The 20,617-nt window shown below is 37.9% G+C and overlaps 1 protein-coding gene across 4 annotated transcripts in view; it reads left to right on the forward strand.

Annotated features, from left to right (window-relative positions):
* The first annotated feature begins 5,648 nt into the window (after nt 1-5,648).
* Nucleotides 5,649-20,617, forward strand: part of LOC121872938 — a 48,564-nt gene continuing 33,595 nt past the window's right edge. The window contains exons 1-2 of one of the 4 annotated variants that reach the window (XM_042376076.1): nt 5,668-5,825; nt 14,080-16,640. In XM_042376076.1, coding sequence (XP_042232010.1) covers nt 14,107-15,786 — 1,680 coding nt within the window. In that variant the 5' untranslated portion in view covers nt 5,668-5,825; nt 14,080-14,106 and the 3' untranslated portion in view covers nt 15,787-16,640. Of the gene's footprint in view, nt 5,826-14,075; nt 16,641-20,617 lie in introns of those variants that run through there. The other 3 variants (XM_042376077.1, XM_042376074.1, XM_042376075.1) reach the window with 3 other exon arrangements.

The following is a 20,617-nucleotide window of genomic DNA, read 5'->3' on the forward strand; positions in this document are numbered from 1 at the left end:
TTCTTTTAAGATTAGTATCATCTAAGATGTGAATTAAGAAAAATAAGATTATGTCAAGGAATTAAATTTTTCCTAGCAATAAATAACAAGACCAGTTGATTCTATTGTGATCAACCACTTTTTTATGACATTAACATAGGGGAAACTTATGCAGCTCTGATACAAACATAAGAGGAATTTAAACCTGATTCGTGGAAAAGGAAAAATAATTTAATCATTAAATAGTTATATACCTATATTATGATGGATACTATATGGTCTGTGTTGTGGGTGGTTGTTCATCTACTATTGAATCCGGATCTTAATTCTGGTTTCAGTAAACAAATCTCTTGACCCACCATCGTCAGCACGTCACTCTATCTTTCTTCGCTGCATAACAGGGGACAAGTTACTGTAGTCTGATATAATAAATTGATATATACAGTGCCGTCTACTCTAAATGATCATTAATCAAACAACGAACTCGTCCACACAATGACATAATCTGTCGACCAGTGAGTCACACTTTCTCAATTGACTTTCTCAATTAAATGACTTTGAATGAGTTTAAAAGTTGTTACCGTAGTATTAAAGAGATCAACCGATTATTAATAATTAAATGGCTCATATTAATAATAATAATAATAATAATGATAATTATTATTATTGTTATAAATTATTTGGGTTAAATTGGATTGCTATTTTTGTACAATTGCTGTATCTCCAAAGACTAAAGAACCAAACATAACGGGAGGTAGGGAAATATATAACTATGGTAGGTTGGTACAAGCTGCAGTAAGTAATCCTTATTTACATATATGATCCAGTGTACAGGCTTTAATCCTGGCTTAAACTACTGGTGATTCCCCTGTTCCTCTCTTTTTATTTTATTTTTTGTTTTTGTTTCTCAAAGTTAGGTTAGGAGTTTCTTCTAAGGGGATTTGTCCTACACGGGGTCCCGGGCTGTGGTAAATAGGAGACGGGCCAGACCTGTACAGTACGTATTCAGAAACCTGAGCATTCATGTTCGAGACGGCCCAGAAACTATTACTCAGAGGCGACAAACTGTGTTTCTATTGGTCGTCATCGCTGCTCACTGACACGTGATTGGTGCTTTGGGTAAGTGACCTTGAGAGGACGACGCTGAACGACAACGTGTGGATTATTGATATTCTGTTCGATACGTTTTGCCGGGGCTTTTGGCCATTCCTCCTCACATTACAACAGCCTCCCCAGGTCTTCTGAATAATTATTTAGTCAGTTTGCAAAGATCAAAAGTAAAAGTATATTTATATGAAAATTGCAATTATAGAAAACGTATTGAAAAATTCGAGGATATTGCACTTGTAAATACTGTACTGTATATTCTATATGTTCTGTTTCTTCGTGTACATTGTGCCATATGTACACTACACCTGCATTGCCGGTTCCATGACAAAACCCCAACGGGGTTGTCATTTATCAACACTAATCTAACCTAACCTAACCTAAACATAAAAGTGTTTTATTTTATATTTTATAAATGAGACTGGGGTTTTGTCCGTTGGGGTTTTATCCGGTCACCGCATTGCCTACAATAATATACCGTATACCTGCACTCTGTAACATTGTCTACCTAGGGTTGCCATATCTGAACTTTCAAAAAAGAGGACGCTCCCGAGGACATCCCCCCCCCCTCCCGCCCGGCACACACAGGCTAATATACAACATACATGGTATAGAAATCTTTAAAAAAAAATTACCTTTGCTTAAGGCTGAACATCTTCATTCCCTTAGCTGCTGTCTTCTCCCCCCACTGTGTGTGGTGTGCCCACGCATACTTTTCTGTAGATCGGATCTTTTTTCAGTATTGGCTGATTGTTCTCTAGAAAGGTATAGAAGTTACTGCAAGGTGTTTCTCGGAAGTTGTACTGTACAGTTAGAATGCCTTTCGTTGTTTAACACTCAATTTGTTCCTTTCCTTTGTCCATTGGCTTTGCATCAGTGAAAAAACTTTCTACATTTGCATTGCGAGATGATATAGCAAAGAAGAATTGTGCAATTCTTAGCAATTCTGAGTGACATTCAATGTTTGATTTTTCAAAGTATCTGGTCCACTTTTTGTGCTGGCAGATTACTAAATTCTTCATCACTCTTGTAATTTTCCACAAACTGCTTCAGGTTACTAACTTGGTCAAAACACTTCATCAACTTCTACCCCCTTATCAATCAAATATTTGACAGCTAAGTTGACAACACCGTACAGGCGTACAAGTTACTTACCAGCTGACGAAAACTGAACGAGACCTCTACGGTTTCCACCCTCCCTCTCTCTCTCTCTCTCTCTCTCTCTCTCTCTCTCTCTCTCTCGTCATTACAGTGTCATGGTTTTTTTTTCCGTGGAGAAAATGATGGAAGCTGAAATTCCGGAATTTTGAAGAATTTCAAAAATTCCTTCCGGATGAAGATTTCGAGACCTAAATGGAGGACATGTCCGGGAAAATACGGACGTATGGCAACCCTAGGTCTGTGTACATTGTACAGCTACACTCGCACTGTACGTATTACGTGCTCAAACATTATGAACTTAATTCTATTTTATTTATTCATCATTTCACCACTGTCAGCATATTAGCCGTTCGATCGATTTGTCTGTTCTTTGTTTAGGACCTTCACCGGGTCGAGTAATAAAACAAGAGTACCCAGAATCCGTTGGTTGATTGATTGATACGTTTATTGAGATACAAAAAACATTAATACATCTCAAAGGGATGAAGTGACATAAGTCATCCTCACCCCAGTCCAGGAATGTCCCTCTCAGGACTCACATAAATCCCTAATATTAATCCGTTGGTGTCTTGTAGGATTACACTCGGGGCCGGAATTAAGCTTAATAGGGGCCTGAGGCAAGAACAAAATATACCAAAATTTATCAATGATTTCATCACTATTAAACTTCTGCAAAATAACACATTCAATGTTCATAAGAGACAGAAAATTGAGACGTTGCTAGGACATCGTTGAACGAAGTTCATGTTTTATATGCTTCAACTTCGGGAATGTTTGGATTTGGGGGCCCCTTAGAGTCGGGGGGCCTGAGGCCAGTATAATTTACACTGGATGGATGACCCCTTGTTCACGACTGTCCCTGCCAGGGATTGCACTCAATAATACTTTGGTACTACAAACACCCCTAAACCTAAACATTTTTCGAACTTGTATTTCGATTTTACTGAACAAAAACTCGATTCATCTTGTGCCGTAGCATAAGTTTGTTCTTATCAGTGGCTGCAGCATCAACCAACAAGGCACAATCTTTAAGGTACAAACACTAAAGAAAGTACAGTTGCACCACCAACACTTACGTTGTATACAGGTCCAGCACCTTCACCCCCGCAGGACGCGGGGGCATTGTTATGGGGCGGGGAGGTTGGCAACACCTTTGGTTTTATAACAGAAACGTATCCAGTTAAATCGTCATACAAGTTCTCATTTATGCAATGTATGCAGCTTGTTATATGCATGTAAGAATACAATATGTATATGTTTGCAGGTATACAATATATATATATATATATATATATATATATATATATATATATATATATATATATATATATATATATATATATATATATATATATATATAGTATTCAATGTATATTGTATATATGCAGGTATACAATATAGACTACAGGTATGCATTGTATAAAGACTATATATATATATATATATATATATATATATATATATATATATATATATATATATATATATATATATATATAAGTGTGTGTGTGAGTGCGTGTATACAATGTATATAGTAAGTGCAAGTATGCAACTTTATACGTCCAAATATACATCGTATATACAGTGTAGATACGTAATGTATACAGACACATTTCTGACAAACACCTGAACGTTACAGTTGCGTCACAGACGGTATCAACTGTAGTTTCGCCCCGTACAGTACAGGTTCAGCATCTACATTGTCACCCACGCTTCCCGTTGCCACAGGTCTGCCAACCCTGATTTTACAACCATTACCGTCTGAGTCGAAATTCATTACAAAAAAAAACCCAATAGAATGTTTCATTACCACATTTTATTGATGTTATAAAAACGTACACTATGGCGAGGAAAAACAAATTATCATTATTTTTTATTTAATACACAGTTCTATATCGTGATGCGTGTGGTAATTATTCTTAAAATGTTTCTATTTTTTTATAGTATATTCAACCTCATAAGAATGGAGGAAACTGCAGCGGGCATGTATGGCTTCGTTTTACTTAAGTGCATTCACCAGACTTGCCCAGCACCAAATTTAACAATGTTCATTACCAAAATCATCATCATTAAAAGATTGATTTTTCATTACCAATTTATACGAATTTTCATAGAAAAATTCCAAGCGGCAAATCGATGACATTTCCTACCACGTCAACGAGCGGGAGTGGGAGCTGGGCCATGGAGTCTTGCACCATGCTTCATCCCTTATTGGTTCAATGATATACAGGTAGCAGAAAGATACATAATTCAGTAGTCATACATATACACATTGATTCAGTATATACATACACTGTACAGGTATACGATATACAGACACTGCAAATACAATGTATAAACACCGTCCTTAAGTCACACGGCAGTATTTAATAGGGCAGGTGTACATAATACACAGACATTGAAGTATAACGCATTTAAAACTGGTGTATTATTTCTACAATACACTACTGAGGGGGTAGTGCTTGACAGGTATGGGGGTAGTGCTTGACAGGTATGGGGGTAGTGCTTGACAGGTATGGGGGTAGTGTTTGACAGGTATGGGGGTAGTGCTTGACAGGTATGGGGGTATTGTAGTTTGACAGGGGCTTGACAGGTATGGGGCTTATGACAGGCGGGGGGTAGTGCTTGACAGGTATGGGGGTATAGTGTAGTGCTTGACAGGCATGGGGTAGTGCTTGACAGGTATGGGGTGTTGGGGTAGTGTTTGACAGGTATGGGGTATGACAGGATGGGGGGTATGGGGTAGTGTTTGACAGGTAGGTAGTTGACAGAAATGGGGTAGTTTGACAATGGGGGTGCTTGACAGGTATAGTGTGACAGGTGTTTGACAGGTATGGGGTAGTGCTTGACAGGTAATGGGGTAGTGCTTGACAGGTAGTGTAATGGGGTGTTTGACAGGTATGGGGGTGATGGGGGTAGTGCTTGACAGGTAATGAGGGTAGTGCTTGACAGGTAATGAGGTAGTGTTTGACAGGAAATGAGGTAGTGTTTGAAAGGTATGGGGGTAGTGCTTGACTTGACAGGTATGGGGGTAGTGCTTGACAGGTATGGGGGTAGTGCTTGACAGGGGGGTAGTGCTTGACAGGTATGGGGGTAGTGCTTGACAGGTAATGGGGAAGTGCTTGACAAGTGCGAGGTATTATTTCCTAAAGCATTTGAAACCTCACCTTACAACTTATATTACTATGCTTTGTCTATCAACCCCTTGATTTGTTTGAGCACAAGACCAATACACGTCCACTTTCCACACAGCCCCCAGCGTCAGTAGGGGTATTCGAGACGTCATTGTTCCGTCCCACAATTGGGTGATAATTCTTTCTCATTGGTCGGCTAAATTTTCTTAACGTTATGATTGGTCAGCACCAACGCTGTGTCTGACTGGAGTGAGTTTTGTGTCGCACTCCCGCTGGTCTGGGAACGCTCGGCGCTCACCGTAGTTATTGGTCCTCCTGCCGCTCCCGCGTCAAGACGTGTAGCTGCTGCTCAAGGGACAAACATTGTAGTGTCGACCTGCATCCAACCACTACTAACTTTCATCTTGATCGCGAGTTGACTTAACCAGCAACATAGAGAAAGAAGTAAGTTTATTTTCTGTAAACTAAGTTATCTAAAATAATTACAATAGTGTCTGGTGTTTTCATAGTTCACAGATGTGTGCATACATTTAAGGCTCGCGTTTTTTTTTCCTAATATAATTTTCGCCACTTGGCTTACAGTACTCGCCGTTCGGGCGGATTATCCAGTGTTAGTACAGGGGGAAACTGGGAAATCCTGTGGTGGTTGGTAGTGAGGGTCACACTGGATAACGCCTTTCACACGTGTGTCCGGGCCGAGCATCGAACCCTTGACATATTGGAGTTATGCGCGCAGGCGGTTTAGTCAATAATTACCGGATAGTCATTTCCTTGAAATCTACAAATTTCCCAAGGAAATGAATGTCATGTTTAAAGAAAACCCATAAATGCACCAGAGAAATAGTTATAATGTTAAAATGCGAACATTAAAATAAATACCAAAATTAAAAATAATTTCTAACAATTCCGTCGGAAAATTAAAATTTTCCAGCATTTAAATAAATATGACCCCCCCCCACATACCAACCATACTAACGTAGTTGTTCAAAGTAGGCAAGGCTCTCAACAGTAGAAGGAAAATACGGGGTTTAAAAAAAATGAAACCTTAAATAATCTATAATAGGTTTTATTCCTCGTAACTGTCCCACAAATTTTTTCCTTTTTTATTACTATTACGCCATATTTTCGCCCTCGTCCCTGATATGTGCCCTGGTGGGCTAATCCCGTTAAAAAAATGTAGTAATAACAATTTAAAAACTTCATCATTTTTCCGTCGGAAATTTATATGTTTTTAGTATTTAACCGATAAAATTACCAACAATATTAGTTGTTTAAAGTGTGCAGGGCAAACTTTTTCGGAGTGAGGGTTGTAAACTCTGGAACAATCTACCATAAAGTGTTGTGACTTGACCAACACTAGAGCGCGTTCAGGTACATTTTCAATTTAATTGGGTGCAAGTTATCTTGGGTACGAGTCGACTTTTTGGGTACTCACAGGTGATCTTCTGGAAGAGGCTCACGCCTGTGACTCCAGCTCAATAGCCTCTTCTCTACTCAGACGGTGGCTGTGTGTGGCGGATAATTGTGCCCTAAAATTATATACTTGTTGATTTTTCCAGTATCTATCTAATTTTGCTTCAAACTTTTCCACCGTCCCCACATTCACTACCCACTCAGGTAAACTATTCCAGTTGTTGACAACCCTACTCGTGAACGAGTGTCTTCTGAGATTTAGCCTCGCTCTTGTTTTGTAGATCTTCTTTGAGTTCCACCGGGTAGTGTCAGCCTCCCTCATCTGGAACGACTGCTGTACATGCCTGGTCATAAATGCCACACACTATCTTGTATGTTTCCACTTGGTCCCCACGAGATCTTCTGTACGCCAGTGTCGGTAACTGTAATTCCCTTAGTCTTTCCTCATAAGATAAATCCTTGATCTGTGGTACTAATTTGGTAGCCCTCCTCTGTACATGCTCTACTGCTTCAATATCCTTAATGTGATATGGGCACCAAATTTGATTAGCATACTCAAGGTGTGGCCTAACCAGAGCAGTGTACAGAGCCTTGAATATAGGTGCATCCAGATGAACAAAAGTTCTTCTAATAATGCCCACTATTTTATTAGCCTTGTTGATTTTCTCAGCTAGATGGTCAGAAAACGTCGGCTTATCATCGATGACTACCCCTATATCCTTCTCTACAGTGGTCTTCTTGATCGTGGTGTACATATGATATAAATGGTCAGCAACTTTTGTTCTTCCTATCCTCATGTATTTACTATTTTCTGGGTGAAAGTTCAGCATCCACTTCTCAGTCCAACCCCTGATCCCATCCAGGTCCTCCTGCAGCATGTCACAATCCTCATCTCGTTCTATTTTCCTAAAAATCTTTGTGTCATCCGCATATAGATATACCTCACTGTCGTGTTAAATTGCTTTAGGCAGGTCATTGATAAAAAGGACAAACCGCAGGGGGCCGAGGACAGAACCCTGAGGGACCCCACTAGTGACCACTCTCCAGTCAGATACTTCTCCATTTACCACAACCCTCTGTTTTCTCTTACTTAAAAAAAATTCCTTACCCAATCAAGATATTTTCCATCAGTGCGATAACTAGATACTTTTTCTAATAGTCTTTTGTGGGGTATTCTATCAAAAGCCTTCATGAAGTCACAATACACTATGTCCACAGCCTGACTCGTCGATAATTTCCGTCCGCCTGTCTAGTACCCTAACAACTGTAGGACTGTTGACCTGCCGGAAATGAAGCCAAACTGTTTATTACTAAACAGTCCATATTTTTTCATATGGGATATCATCTCTTCCCATAATATTGACTCCATTAATTTGCAGATTACACTAGTTAGACTGACTGGCCTGTAGTTTCCTGGTTCACTTTTACTTCCCTTCTTATAGATAGCTGAGATATATGCAATACGCCAGTCCTCGGGTATATTTCCTTCTTGAAAAGAGCTTTCAAACAAGATCCTCAGAGGCTAAAGTAGTTCCTCCATCATCTCCTTAATGACTCTTGGATGTAACCCATCTGGACCGGGAGACTTATGTCTCTTCAATTTTTGAATCGCCATTCTTATTTTGCCCTCGGTTATCTCCAGGTGTTCAAGAGCTGGCACTTCTTTCTTGTTGGCTGTTGGTATCCCCCTATCTGGTTCCTTAATTAAAACTCGTGAAAATTGCTCAAAGTACATCTGCCTTTTCTTGATCATTCACAGTCTGATCATTCATAGTCTTCTGTACTTTTCCTCATCCTTGTAAAGATCTGTAATTCTAGCTTTTGTTCTTGTTTTTGTCTGTACATACTTCCAGAACACTTTTGGATTTGCCTTAACATTTTTCGCAATCTCTTGTTCTTTGCGTTTCAAGATGTTTCTAGTTTCCCATCTGACCTTGTTATTTAATCTCCTGTATTCCTTTTCAGTTTCCAGATACATTTCCCTTGTGCATGCTCTTTCATTGAACTTCGTTTTCATTATTTTCAGTCTCCCACAGTCTCTGTTTTTTCTTCACTTTAGCCCAGAGCTTCCTGTTCATAGGTAATTTTTCATTTGTTCTTTTCTGCTAACCCTCAGTCCTCTGATTATCTTCTTAGGGACACACCTGTCAATGACTGCCTGGAATTTTCCTTTGAACTTATTCCACTTTCTTCCAATATCTGGTTCCAATGATAAGTATTGGATCCACTCCATCGTAAGCCTTTGCTTCATCAGTCGGTAATCTGCTTTTTCATACATGTACACTTGTTTTTTACGTTCGTCTTCCATCTCCTGTATGTCACAATGGAAATAAATACAGGCATGGTCACTCTTTCCCAGTGGACTCTCCAGCTTGATATCTCCTACTATAGATTCTTCGTTACTGAACAACAGGTCAAGGGTATTGCCTGTGCTGTCTCCGCTTATCCTGGTGATTTCCTCTATATGTTGAGTGAGAAAGCAGTCCCGTACTTTCTCGATGAACATGGTACCAACATCATTCAGTCCCATTACAGAAGTATAATTACTCCAATTTATTTGTGGAAGATTAAAATCACCTACAATTATTTTATAAAGCACATTTTTATCATTGACTTCCTGCATAAGTTGGAGCAAATTAATATTATTGCTTTCATCACTATTAGGGCTTCTGTAAATGGAGGTAAATAGTAAATTACCACTTCTACATGGCACTTCTATACAGCAATATTCACAAAACTTAGTATCAAGTTCAACACTTTAAAATTTGGTTCCTTTCCTAATATATATTATATCTCCCTTCCTTATTAAGGAGATTTTGCTTTATAATGTCAGAACCTTCGATGTTATATTCTGCTGTAATCTGTTCATATCTATAGTGTTTTGGCTGTACCTCCTGTAGGGCTATTACTTGCGGAGTATTTTCCTTCTCCTTCAACTGTGCATTTAACTCTATTAACTTGTCTGAACTCAACACATCCACATTATTAAACATAAAAGAAATTTACCTACATTAACATTATGTTCTTGTTTTTTCCTATTTAATCAGTTTCCTTACACTATTTACACTACTGGTATGTACATGTTTCTCCTCTTTGAGCCTCACTACTTCTCTTGGACCCCTATTTTGACGACTCTTCGCCTCCACGGAGGACCCACCACTCTGTCTCTCCCCTTCCCGGAGTCCATCAAGTTTTTTGCCTCCTGCCATAAAACAGCTTCATTTTCTCTCTCCCTTTTAGTTAAGTCATTGGCTATTCTTATGTCTTGGAATTTCATATTACCTTGCAGGTTCCTGATGTTTCTAAATAGGTTGGCCTTTATATCTGCAGTAGATAACTTGACTAGCATAGGTCTAGCTTTTCCCTGGATAAATTTACCCAGCCTAATCACTTTAACTATTATCTCCTGGCCACTAGTGATGCCACATTCTTTTATTAGGTTCAGTGCATAAGATTTATCACTCAATCCTTTCGCTCATTGTTGGGGATCCAGATTCTGGCACACCATATACCACTATGTTGTTTTCCCTCTTCTTTCTCTCATTTAGTTCCTCTTATAAGTTCACCAACAGGCTCTGGTTTCCCTGTGTTGTCTTCCTGCTTCACTTCAGTGGCACTTCCTGTTGCCCTGCCAGAATCTACTTTCCCTTCTAAACCCACTGTTCTAGCATCCAAGGTTTCCAGTCTTGGGTGCGAGATGACCCTAACCCCAGGTTACCGGTTCGACTAATTACCCAAATGTAGCCGCAATTAAGTCAAATAATGGTCCTACATGAATAAATTGGATTGCCAATCACTTCTCGACTAGTATTTTGTCACACATAGTAAAAAAAAATGGAAAACTTACTTTAATCCGAGTTAATAGATCGCGTGCATGTACCGAGGGAGCGAGTAATTACCCAAATGTACCCAAATGTAGTCGCAATGAAGTCAAATGATGGTCCTACAAGCGTAAATCGGGCTGTGAATCGCTTCTCTTATTTGGCGTCGGTCACAAAAAATTGGCAAACTTAATTTAATCTGAGTTGTTAGGTAAGGTACATGCACTCGATCTATTAACTTTGATTAAATTAAGTTTACCAATTTTTTGTGACTTCGTGACACCAAATACCAGTCGAGATTGGCAGTCCGATTTATTCTTGTAGGACCATCATTTGACGTCATTGTGGCTACATTTGGGTAATTACTCGCTCCCTCGGTACATGCAGGCACGCGATCTATTAACTCGGATTAAATTACGTTTTCCAATTTTTTTTACTTTGTGACACCAAATACTAGTCGAGAAGTGATTGGCAGTCCGATTTATTCATGTAGGACCATTATTTGACTTCATTGCGGCTACATTTGGGTAATTAGTCGGACCCCCAGGTTACTGACCCACATCGGGACCTGGGGGGCTGAAAAGCAATAATACAGGTTGACAACCCTTCATCCGAAAGTTTTTTTGTTGGGCATTTTTTTTTATTTATTTTTTAAACGGGGATTAGCCCATCCGGGCATAAATCACCGATTCACATCGGGGCCTGGTGGGCAAAAATGTAATGGTAATAATAATTATAATACAGAGTAATAAGAATTATTCAGAGTAAATTAGATTTTTAATTAAAATACTGTACACCAAAATAAAATAATAATGATAATAATAGTAATAATTAAGTATAATAAAATTAATAATAATAATAACAATAATACTGTACTGTAATAAAATAATAATAATAATAAATACAAGAATGAAAAAAGATCAAAAGTGAGAAATGCAACCTTGACCTATAAATTATTATTACAGTTATTATTATTATTACAGTTATTATTATAATATTTCCCCAGGTCCCGATGTGGGACGGCGATCTATGCCCTCCCACAGCGATCTATTCCCGGTGGGCCATAATGAATACCGAAAAATTCCAAAATCCGAAATGCCTCTGGCCCCAAGGATTTCGGATAAGGGATTGTCAACGTGTAATAATAATACTTTGTTCATAGTAATTAAAATTTATGATAAATGATAAAAATAAAATAACTGACTAATAACAATAATAACTAATAATAACTAATAATAACTAATAACAATAATAATAATTAAGAACACTAAAGAAATAAATTAAAAAATTAACTGAGAGAAACGATGTACAGTATGTATGAATTGTATGTGTTATGTTGTCAAAGTAAGAGAAACAATTGAGACCCTGCAATTGTGTATAAATGAAGTAGAAAGTCAGATCAACAACCTGGGACTTGGTCACAATTTTCGTGATGCCATATGGCAGCAGGGTCTACCATTAGACAACACATTATGCTTCCAATATCTTCCCAGGCGGTAATACCTCCGCGTTTGCTAGTTCTCCCACGGAAAAAGTTAGTTAGCCCTCATAGTTTTCTGGACTAGAGGCTTCTTCAACTTTGAGCTGTGACCACCTATTGGGGCGAGCGTCCACCAGCTCCAGGTATGGACACTGGACCGAGTAGTGCCCTATGAGATATTTATACACCTCGATTAGGTGACCCCCTGTCCATCTGAAGTTTAAGCTAGGAAGTGCGGGTGCTGTAATCTCTCTGGATAACCGAGGTGCCGGATTGTAGGCACCAGTCTGGTGGCTCTCCTTTGGATATTTTCAATTCGACTGACAATTCTTTGTCAACATAAATACTTAGGTCCTTGTCACATTTGGACTCTTAATAGAGTTTTTCATCCCATTGGGATATATGATAAACCACCTTACCATTGGTACGACCAAGGTGCAGCCCATTACATTTCGTGACATTGAATCTTGGTAGCCATTTCTTCGATCACTCTTGAAGCTCACAGAGATCTTTCTGCAGCTGTTCTCAGTCTGTTTGGGTCTTAATTTCCCTGATTAACTTTGCATTGTCCGCAAACATTTGTATGGAGGAGTGCATAACTTATGGCATGTATTAATGAGACAAACAAATGGCAACGGACCCAATACACTGCCTTGTGGTAACCCTGCTCGTTATGGGTACACATTACGATTTTATACCATTAAACACCACATACTGCTTGCGATCATGGAGAAAGTCTCTGATCCATGCTAGGACACTTCCCCAAAACACGCACCCTTCCAGTTTAATTTTAAGCCTTTCATTGGGTACACTGTCGAAAGCTTTGGCAAAATCTAGGTATATATTGTCGACATTTTCACCCGTTACAGAATTTGGGTCCAAACATCTAGTACCTTGACAAATTGTGTTAGTAGGAATGTCCCGGCATAAAACTGTTTTGGCAGTCCCCATCAAAGTTGTTTTGTAGTAGGTGTTCCATCATGGCATCTCTTATAATGCTCTCTAGTACTTTACACACTATGCTGGTCAAGCCCACTGGCGTATAATTATTTATGGAGTGACAATTGTCCTTCTTGAATATAAGATTTGCATAGTTGTTCCAATGACTGGGGATCTTGTATTCACCCAGGCATCAATTATGAGAAGAAACCCACAATGGCCGACACAATGTTTATTCCAAAGAATTTTGGTCACAACTGTCACACCACAGTATAGTGACAAAGATCGGCACATTCATCACTACATAAGCTCCATATATACTGTGAAGACCGCTAACAATACCTCACCCCAACCCCACCTGACCCATCACCTCCTGTAGGGTTTTGAGCACCTTAGGCAGAAGAGACCACCAAGGCTCTCATCACAGGATCCAGCTTGAACATGCACTTTACCCTAGTTAAAATTGTTAAAATTTTGTATACAAATTGATTCTACTATCCTAAGTTTCATAAAATCATTGTACATTACTGTATTTGTAAAAAAAGAAAAGAAAAGGGGGGGGGGGGGGCTTGGTTCCAATCTATTGCATGGTTGTCTTTAAAAGCAACACAAAGAAATACCACATTGTTATTCCCTGCCTTGAAGGCATGGAGGTTAAATTGATTTTACGTACTTTCATCCAGTATATAATACTAATTATGTAAAAAATAATTTAACATGCCCTGCTTTTTCAGTAAATTTTGAAGTACCCTGTTCATATGTACATTTAAGGTGTTGGTCCCAATGAGTTTGGATAAAATGAAATGTACCTTACCTCAAATGTTGAGGGCTTCCACATTAGTCTTAGGGAAAATACTAATGTTAAAATTCTGTTGGAAGGTGAACATTTAACTCGTTCATAGACTTAGTGGAAATTATTTATTTCTTACCTCGTTTAACCTTCTTTGCAATACAGTACACACTTTTGAATGAATTGTGAATTTTACAACAATGGTGAGGAATACGGCAGGTGCATTGATGGCATCGTGTTTCTCCATATTGACAGAATTGGAAGCCCTCATCTGTGGAGACTATGGCGCCAATACCCAATTCTACAGCCTCGCTTGATGATAAGGAGAAGCTGAAGTTGCGTGCAAGGGACAGCTACAGCAAACCACATGATACACAAGAAGGTCTTGAAATACGGAAAATGATAATGAATAAGGAGCATAAGGATGACAAGGCTAAGGTACAGATGTTGTCCCTTGGACAAAAGACAAACAGGCCAACTAAAGTGATACTTTTGGTGGGTGCAACAGGTACCGGTAAGACGACCCTAATCAATGCCATGGTGAACTTCATATATTGTATCGACTTCTCTGATAACTTCAGACTTGTGCTAATTGATGACAAAAATGCCCCTAAGCGCTCACAGGCTGAGAGCCAAACGGACCTGATCACTGCCTATGCTTTCTACCAGTTACCTGGGATGCCTTTTGAATACAACTATGTACTGATTGATACTCCAGGCTTTGGGGACACCCGAGGTATTCAGCGTGACCGGGAAATGATGAATCAACTAGAGGTATTTCTCAAGCAAGATTATGGTGTTGATCAAGTAGATGGAGTTGGCTTTGTTACTCCTTCCTCCGCTGCTCGCTTAACTCAAACACAGAGATATGTCTATGATGGCCTGTCATCTATGTTTGGTAAAGACATTAAAGATAACATATATATAATGGCTACATTCGCTGATGCCAAAACTCCGCCAGTTTTGGATGCTCTTGTTGAAGCTGGAGTCCACTACTCTGGGTTCTATAAGTTCAACAACAGTGCACTGTATGCTCGAAACAGTACTGAGAATGGTGGCAGTGATGACTCGGATTCTGATGATGAGGACTCTGCCTACATTTGCAAGTTATTCTGGGAGATGGGATTCCGTAGCATGACTAACTTCTTTTTGAAGTTGGGAAAGACTACTCCAGCAAGTCTGACACTTACCAAGCAGGTGCTTGAGGAACGTAGTCGTTTACAGATGGTTGTAGTTGGATTACAGAATCAGATTCATCTAGGTTTGGGAAAGCTTACAAACTTGAACCAGGAGAGGGATATGTTGGCGCGTCTTGATGATGACATGAAAGGGAGTGCAAATTATCAGGAGGAAGTTGAAGTTCCCAAAATAACTAAGATAGATTTGGGTGCAAAACAGCATGTAACAAATTGTATAAAGTGTAATATGACTTGTCATTTTCCATGTTTTATTCCTGATGATGCCAACAAGGCTCATTGTGCGGCAATGACAAATAATTACTGTCATGTGTGTCCCGAGAAGTGCTACTGGGATTTGCATAAGAACATGAAATTTAGATACGAGCACACATGGATAAAGGAAACGCGCACAGTGCAGGAGTTGCTAGACCGCTATGAGAATGCCCAGAAAGGTAAACTTGATAAAGAAGGTGCCATTAATGCCATAGAGAATGATATTAACCAACATGCACAGATTCTCATTGCCATGATACGTGAAGCCCAGAGTCATGTGGAACGGTTAGAGGAAATTGCTCTAAAGCCTAATCCTCTGACAACGAAGGAGTACATTGACCTAATGATAGAGTCCGAGAAGATGCAGAAACGCCACAACTTTCAGAAAAGAGTTGAATTGTTGGAAAAACTGAAAGAGGAGGTAGCTGTCATCCAGGGAGTGCGTGGGAATTGTAACCAAGCATCGGGTGAAGCCTTGTTGAAATATTTCCATGGACTTCTTATTGACTGAAGTGTATGAATATTTAGTGGAAAAGAATGTACAGTACTGTTAAGTTGACTGAAATGTTTAAACATTAATAGTTTGAATGAACCTTGTAATCCCCATTAAACTGTTAAAAAATACTGTATAATCTGCGAGGTGAAGTATGAAGAAATATTTCACCTTGTAAAAACCTAAGTGTTTTTGATTGAGAGAATCCACACATGGAAATTATTTTGATTTAATTATTATTAATGATCATGAAGTGTCAAACAAGCATTCATTCCCTCTGAGTATAGGTGTTAAATTATGTTTTAAAACTAGGTTTTTCACCAATGAACTGATTAGGGAAAACTTGTGGTTTACCGGTAAGGTTTTTGAAGGATTTATGGTTATTTTTTGTTGACGCGCATTCCTGATAAAAGTAAAGTGATTAACATTTGTGTTTTTGTTTAAATATTTCACATAATTTTGGCATCAAATTTTGGCATCAATTCGACTAAACTTGAGTGAAGTAACAGTTGTTTTATACAGTAGTTGGCTGGTGGTATCCAAGGATTTAATTTAAATATTCTAATCAAAGGGAACAAATAGTAAGCTGTTATTGCAAGTTGAATTTGGCCACAAAAATAGTGAAGTACTGTGGATATTTACATAAAATAGATTATCTTAAAAAAAAAGATTAAAAAAAAAATTACCATGTTCATGATACTGCCTGTGATTATACCTGTACTGTATATGCTGTACAGTACTAGTTTTCTGAAATCGTGTATACTGTACGTACCATACTGTAATTTAATTTTGTAGTAATTCTGCAGTTGCCAGTTGCAGTGTAATGACCAATTTTATGTAACCAAATCTAATAAAATGAAATGTAGAGCAAATGATTTTAATTCTCAACCTTGTACATTATACAGTATATATTTTGAGGTGTACAGTGAAATATCAAATATATTGCACAGTATATGTACTCTAGTTTTACTGCTCCTGAATGTAATTTGTGAATCACTAGGTACATTAGCAGTTTAATGAATTAATTCGGATAATCTTCTAGGTTGGTCAATCGTATTCTAAGGCATTTAAATGCCATTTGTAAAAAAATTAAAATGCTCGATGGCATTTCAAGGCCCTTTATTTCCCCCCCCCCCCCCCACCACCACCACCACCACTATGGGTACTGTACCCAGTGAGATTTGAATGCCTGCAGTTGCTTAGCTTACAGTACTGTTTCTAGACAATAAAAATGAGCAAGGGGAGACTACGTATTAAAAATCAATATACACTTCGGAGGACATTACAGTATTCAGTCGATAAGTCATACCCGGAGCCAGCAGTTGCTTGCCACACTAGAGGTCACAGCTTGGGTGTAAACTGTTTTAGAGTGAAATTTGTTAATTCTTGGAATAATCTGCTAGTGAGCATTGTGGTGGCACTGAATTTTAGCTTTTCAAACATTGGTGCAGATTCAAGTACTGGGTACATTCTGGAGCCAGTTCTAGCAGACGTGTAACAAATGTGACCGGCCAACCACTGGCAAAGAAGATAAATTAAAAATAATGATGAAGATAAATTAAAAATAATGAAAAGGGATTAGATATGAACCTAAATTGTACTGTTGACCTTAGCCTTCAGAGGAAAGTAAAAATGGGTGGACATGCACTATTCCCTTTTCGATCATAATGAATAAAATTACTGCTTTTCCCAATCGGGGCACTTCAGCACGTGACCAGTACAGTATGTATTGGATTATATTTTAAACCCATCTTCAATATCTTGGGTGGGTGGGGTGACTAGGTATACGTGACCTTAAACAACCTATCTCCCTTTGAACCCTCACATGGTATAAAAAACAATTGTACACAATTGTGCATACAGTACAGGTTGACAACCCTTTATCCGAAAACCGAAAAATTTTTGGAGCAATTTTTTTTTTTTTTTTTATATAAACCGGGATTAGCCCACCCAGGCATAGATCACTGACCCACATCGGGGCCTGCGAAAATGTAATAGTAATACCAATTATAATAATTATTCATAGTAAATAAAATTTTTAATAAAAAAAATACAGTACAGTACACCAAAATAAAATAATATGATAATAATAATAATAATAATAATAATAATAAAATATAATAAAATTTATAATAATAATAACAATAATACTGTATTAATAATAATAATAATAATACTGTATTAATGATAATAATAATAATAATAAAGAAATACAAGAATGAAAAAAGATATAAAGTGAGAAACACGACCTAGATCCTATGAATTATTATTATTATTACAGTATATTAATAATAATTATTATAATTATTATTATTATAATAATTATTATTATAATTATTATAATAATTATTATTATAATTATTATTATTATAATAATTATTATAATTATTATTATTATAATTATTATTATAATTATTATTATTATAATAATTATTATTATAATTATTATTATTATAATAATTATTATAATTATTATTATTATTATACAGTAATTATTATTATTATTATAATTATTATTATTATATTTTCGCCTCCCAGGCCCCAATGGGGGTCAGTGACTTGTGCCCGGGTGGGCTATACTATACAGTATATATATATACAGTATATACTGTATATTATTTTTTTTTTTTACCGAGTGTACAGGTATACTGTATGCATGTCAGGAGTTAGCAACTGGGTCATAGCCTCAATTTAAAAGATAACATTACAGAAAACCGCCAGAGCTAACTTGTTAGGAGTAAGAGACATGGACTCTTGGAATAAGCTGTCGGAGATTGTTGTGATGGCATGAATATTGAGCTCCAGGTACTGTACATTCAAGAGCCCATACATGCCCAAATACTGTACAATTCAGAACTCTCGAACAGGATAATACTTTTTTACTTTTAACCTTTTTCCCACCAAACGTTAGCCGTCTGTTACACACTGTTGGCAAGTATTGGGCATGCACTGACTCCTGAATATATCTGAACCTGCTCTGTTGGTCAAGTCTGGCCTTGAAAGAGCTCACACTCAGAGCTGTCACAACACACTGGCAGGTTGTCCCAAGAGTTCTCAATTTCCTTGAATAACTTGGCATTGTCTGCAAACATTTGTATGGAGGAGTGTACAGCTTCTAGCTTGTTATGGGTACACATGATGATTTCTTATCATTAATCACCACACACTGCTTGCGATCATGCAGAAAGTCTCTGATCCATGCTAGGACACTTCCCCAATTCCTGTGCCCTTCCAATTTAATTCTTAGCCTTTCATGGGGTACACTGTCGAAAGCCTTGGCAAAATCTAGATATATACTGTCGATATTGCTGCTCTGTTACAGAATTTGGGTCCAAACATCCAGTACCTTGAGTTCAGTAATAAGAGTTCAGCAGGGGCATTCCATCTTAAAACCATGATGGCAGTCCTTTACAAAGTAGATGTTCTCTCATGGCATTTCTTATAATGCTCTCTAGCACTTTACACACTATGCTGGTCAGTCTTACTGGTCTATAATTATTTGTGGAGTGACAATCGCCCCTTTTTGAATATAGGACTTGCATGCTGTTTTCCAATCACTGGGGACCTTTTGCATGCTCGTTGCATAACTGTCTTTATATTTTGGGATGCACCATGTCAGGGCTGGTACTCTAATGAACCTATAGATTTGACAATTTATTTCTTATACCCTCTTCTGAGAAACACTGTGAGTCAGCACTGTCAAACCGTCTGTCCTCAAATGCAGGAAGATTGTTTGCATCCTCTCTTGTGAACACTGGAAAAGAATTTGTTCAATGCCTCTGCCTTCTCCTGGTCAGAACAGAATCTGTGTAATTACCATTTTCAAGCATTGGGTCCAGGTCTGATACACCTACTCACATTTTTAATTTCGACTGACCGTCTACATAGTAAGCTAACAATTGGCAAAAGTGTAAAAAAAAAAAAAAAGCTACAGTATTATTATTACATGCTAGTATATACTGCACCCTAGTCAAAAAGTTATAAGTAAGTTACAAAACATAAAAGGCTCCTCGTGGGCTTAGAATGCTGAAAAAAAAGTAGATACGTCCTGTATAGTATAATATGAAAAACATAAATATAAAACCTTATAATATACTCAATATATTTCATAAAAGGAGATAAACATTAAACAAAAGTACAACATGAAGAAGTAAACCATATTGAGATGGAGATGAAATTTATTATCATTTGTCATGGCATGATGACAGCCTGTTCATATCAATGGTTCAGTCAGTCGGTATCAGTGGCAACTTATGATTGTTAATATCTGTCGCATTAGTTAGAAGGGAATTCAGACACGACCTACTGAATTAAGGACAATCCCTCAGGTCACATCTCTGTCCTTCCTGAGAGAAAAAGAAGACCACCACTAAAATATTTTTCAGATTTTTTGTCATATATGTTTTTTATGGAAACTGATGATAAAATGTACCCAAGAGCTTTGTATCTTAATACTGTAATTAAAATAATTGCCATCAGAAAAATATATCTTTTTACAGATATGTACAGTACATACTGTATTTACGGATCTGCTGCACATCGTGTACACATTTGGGAGGATATTAACTACAAAACTCATTTTTGTCAAGTTTATGAGAGTATAGTGATCAAAGTACTGTAAAATATGTAGATTATTTAGTTGAAGGTTACTAGTGTGCCCTGAAGAATGCAGTGATGGCTAGGGACACACTGAGTAACACTGAGTCCGTTTATTATGGATGAGAGAAATACAAGTGGTGACTCGCGTGTGCCATGCACGGCTCACACAGTCAGACTGAAGCTGCCTTGCCATATGGCAGCCTCGGGGCAATGTTGCCACGTGATTATATACTGTATATAAATGCTACTC

Source organism: Homarus americanus, unplaced genomic scaffold (genome assembly GCF_018991925.1).
Source record: "Homarus americanus isolate GMGI-L3 unplaced genomic scaffold, GMGI_Hamer_2.0 scaffold11022, whole genome shotgun sequence".
Classification (NCBI taxonomy): domain Eukaryota; kingdom Metazoa; phylum Arthropoda; class Malacostraca; order Decapoda; family Nephropidae; genus Homarus; species Homarus americanus.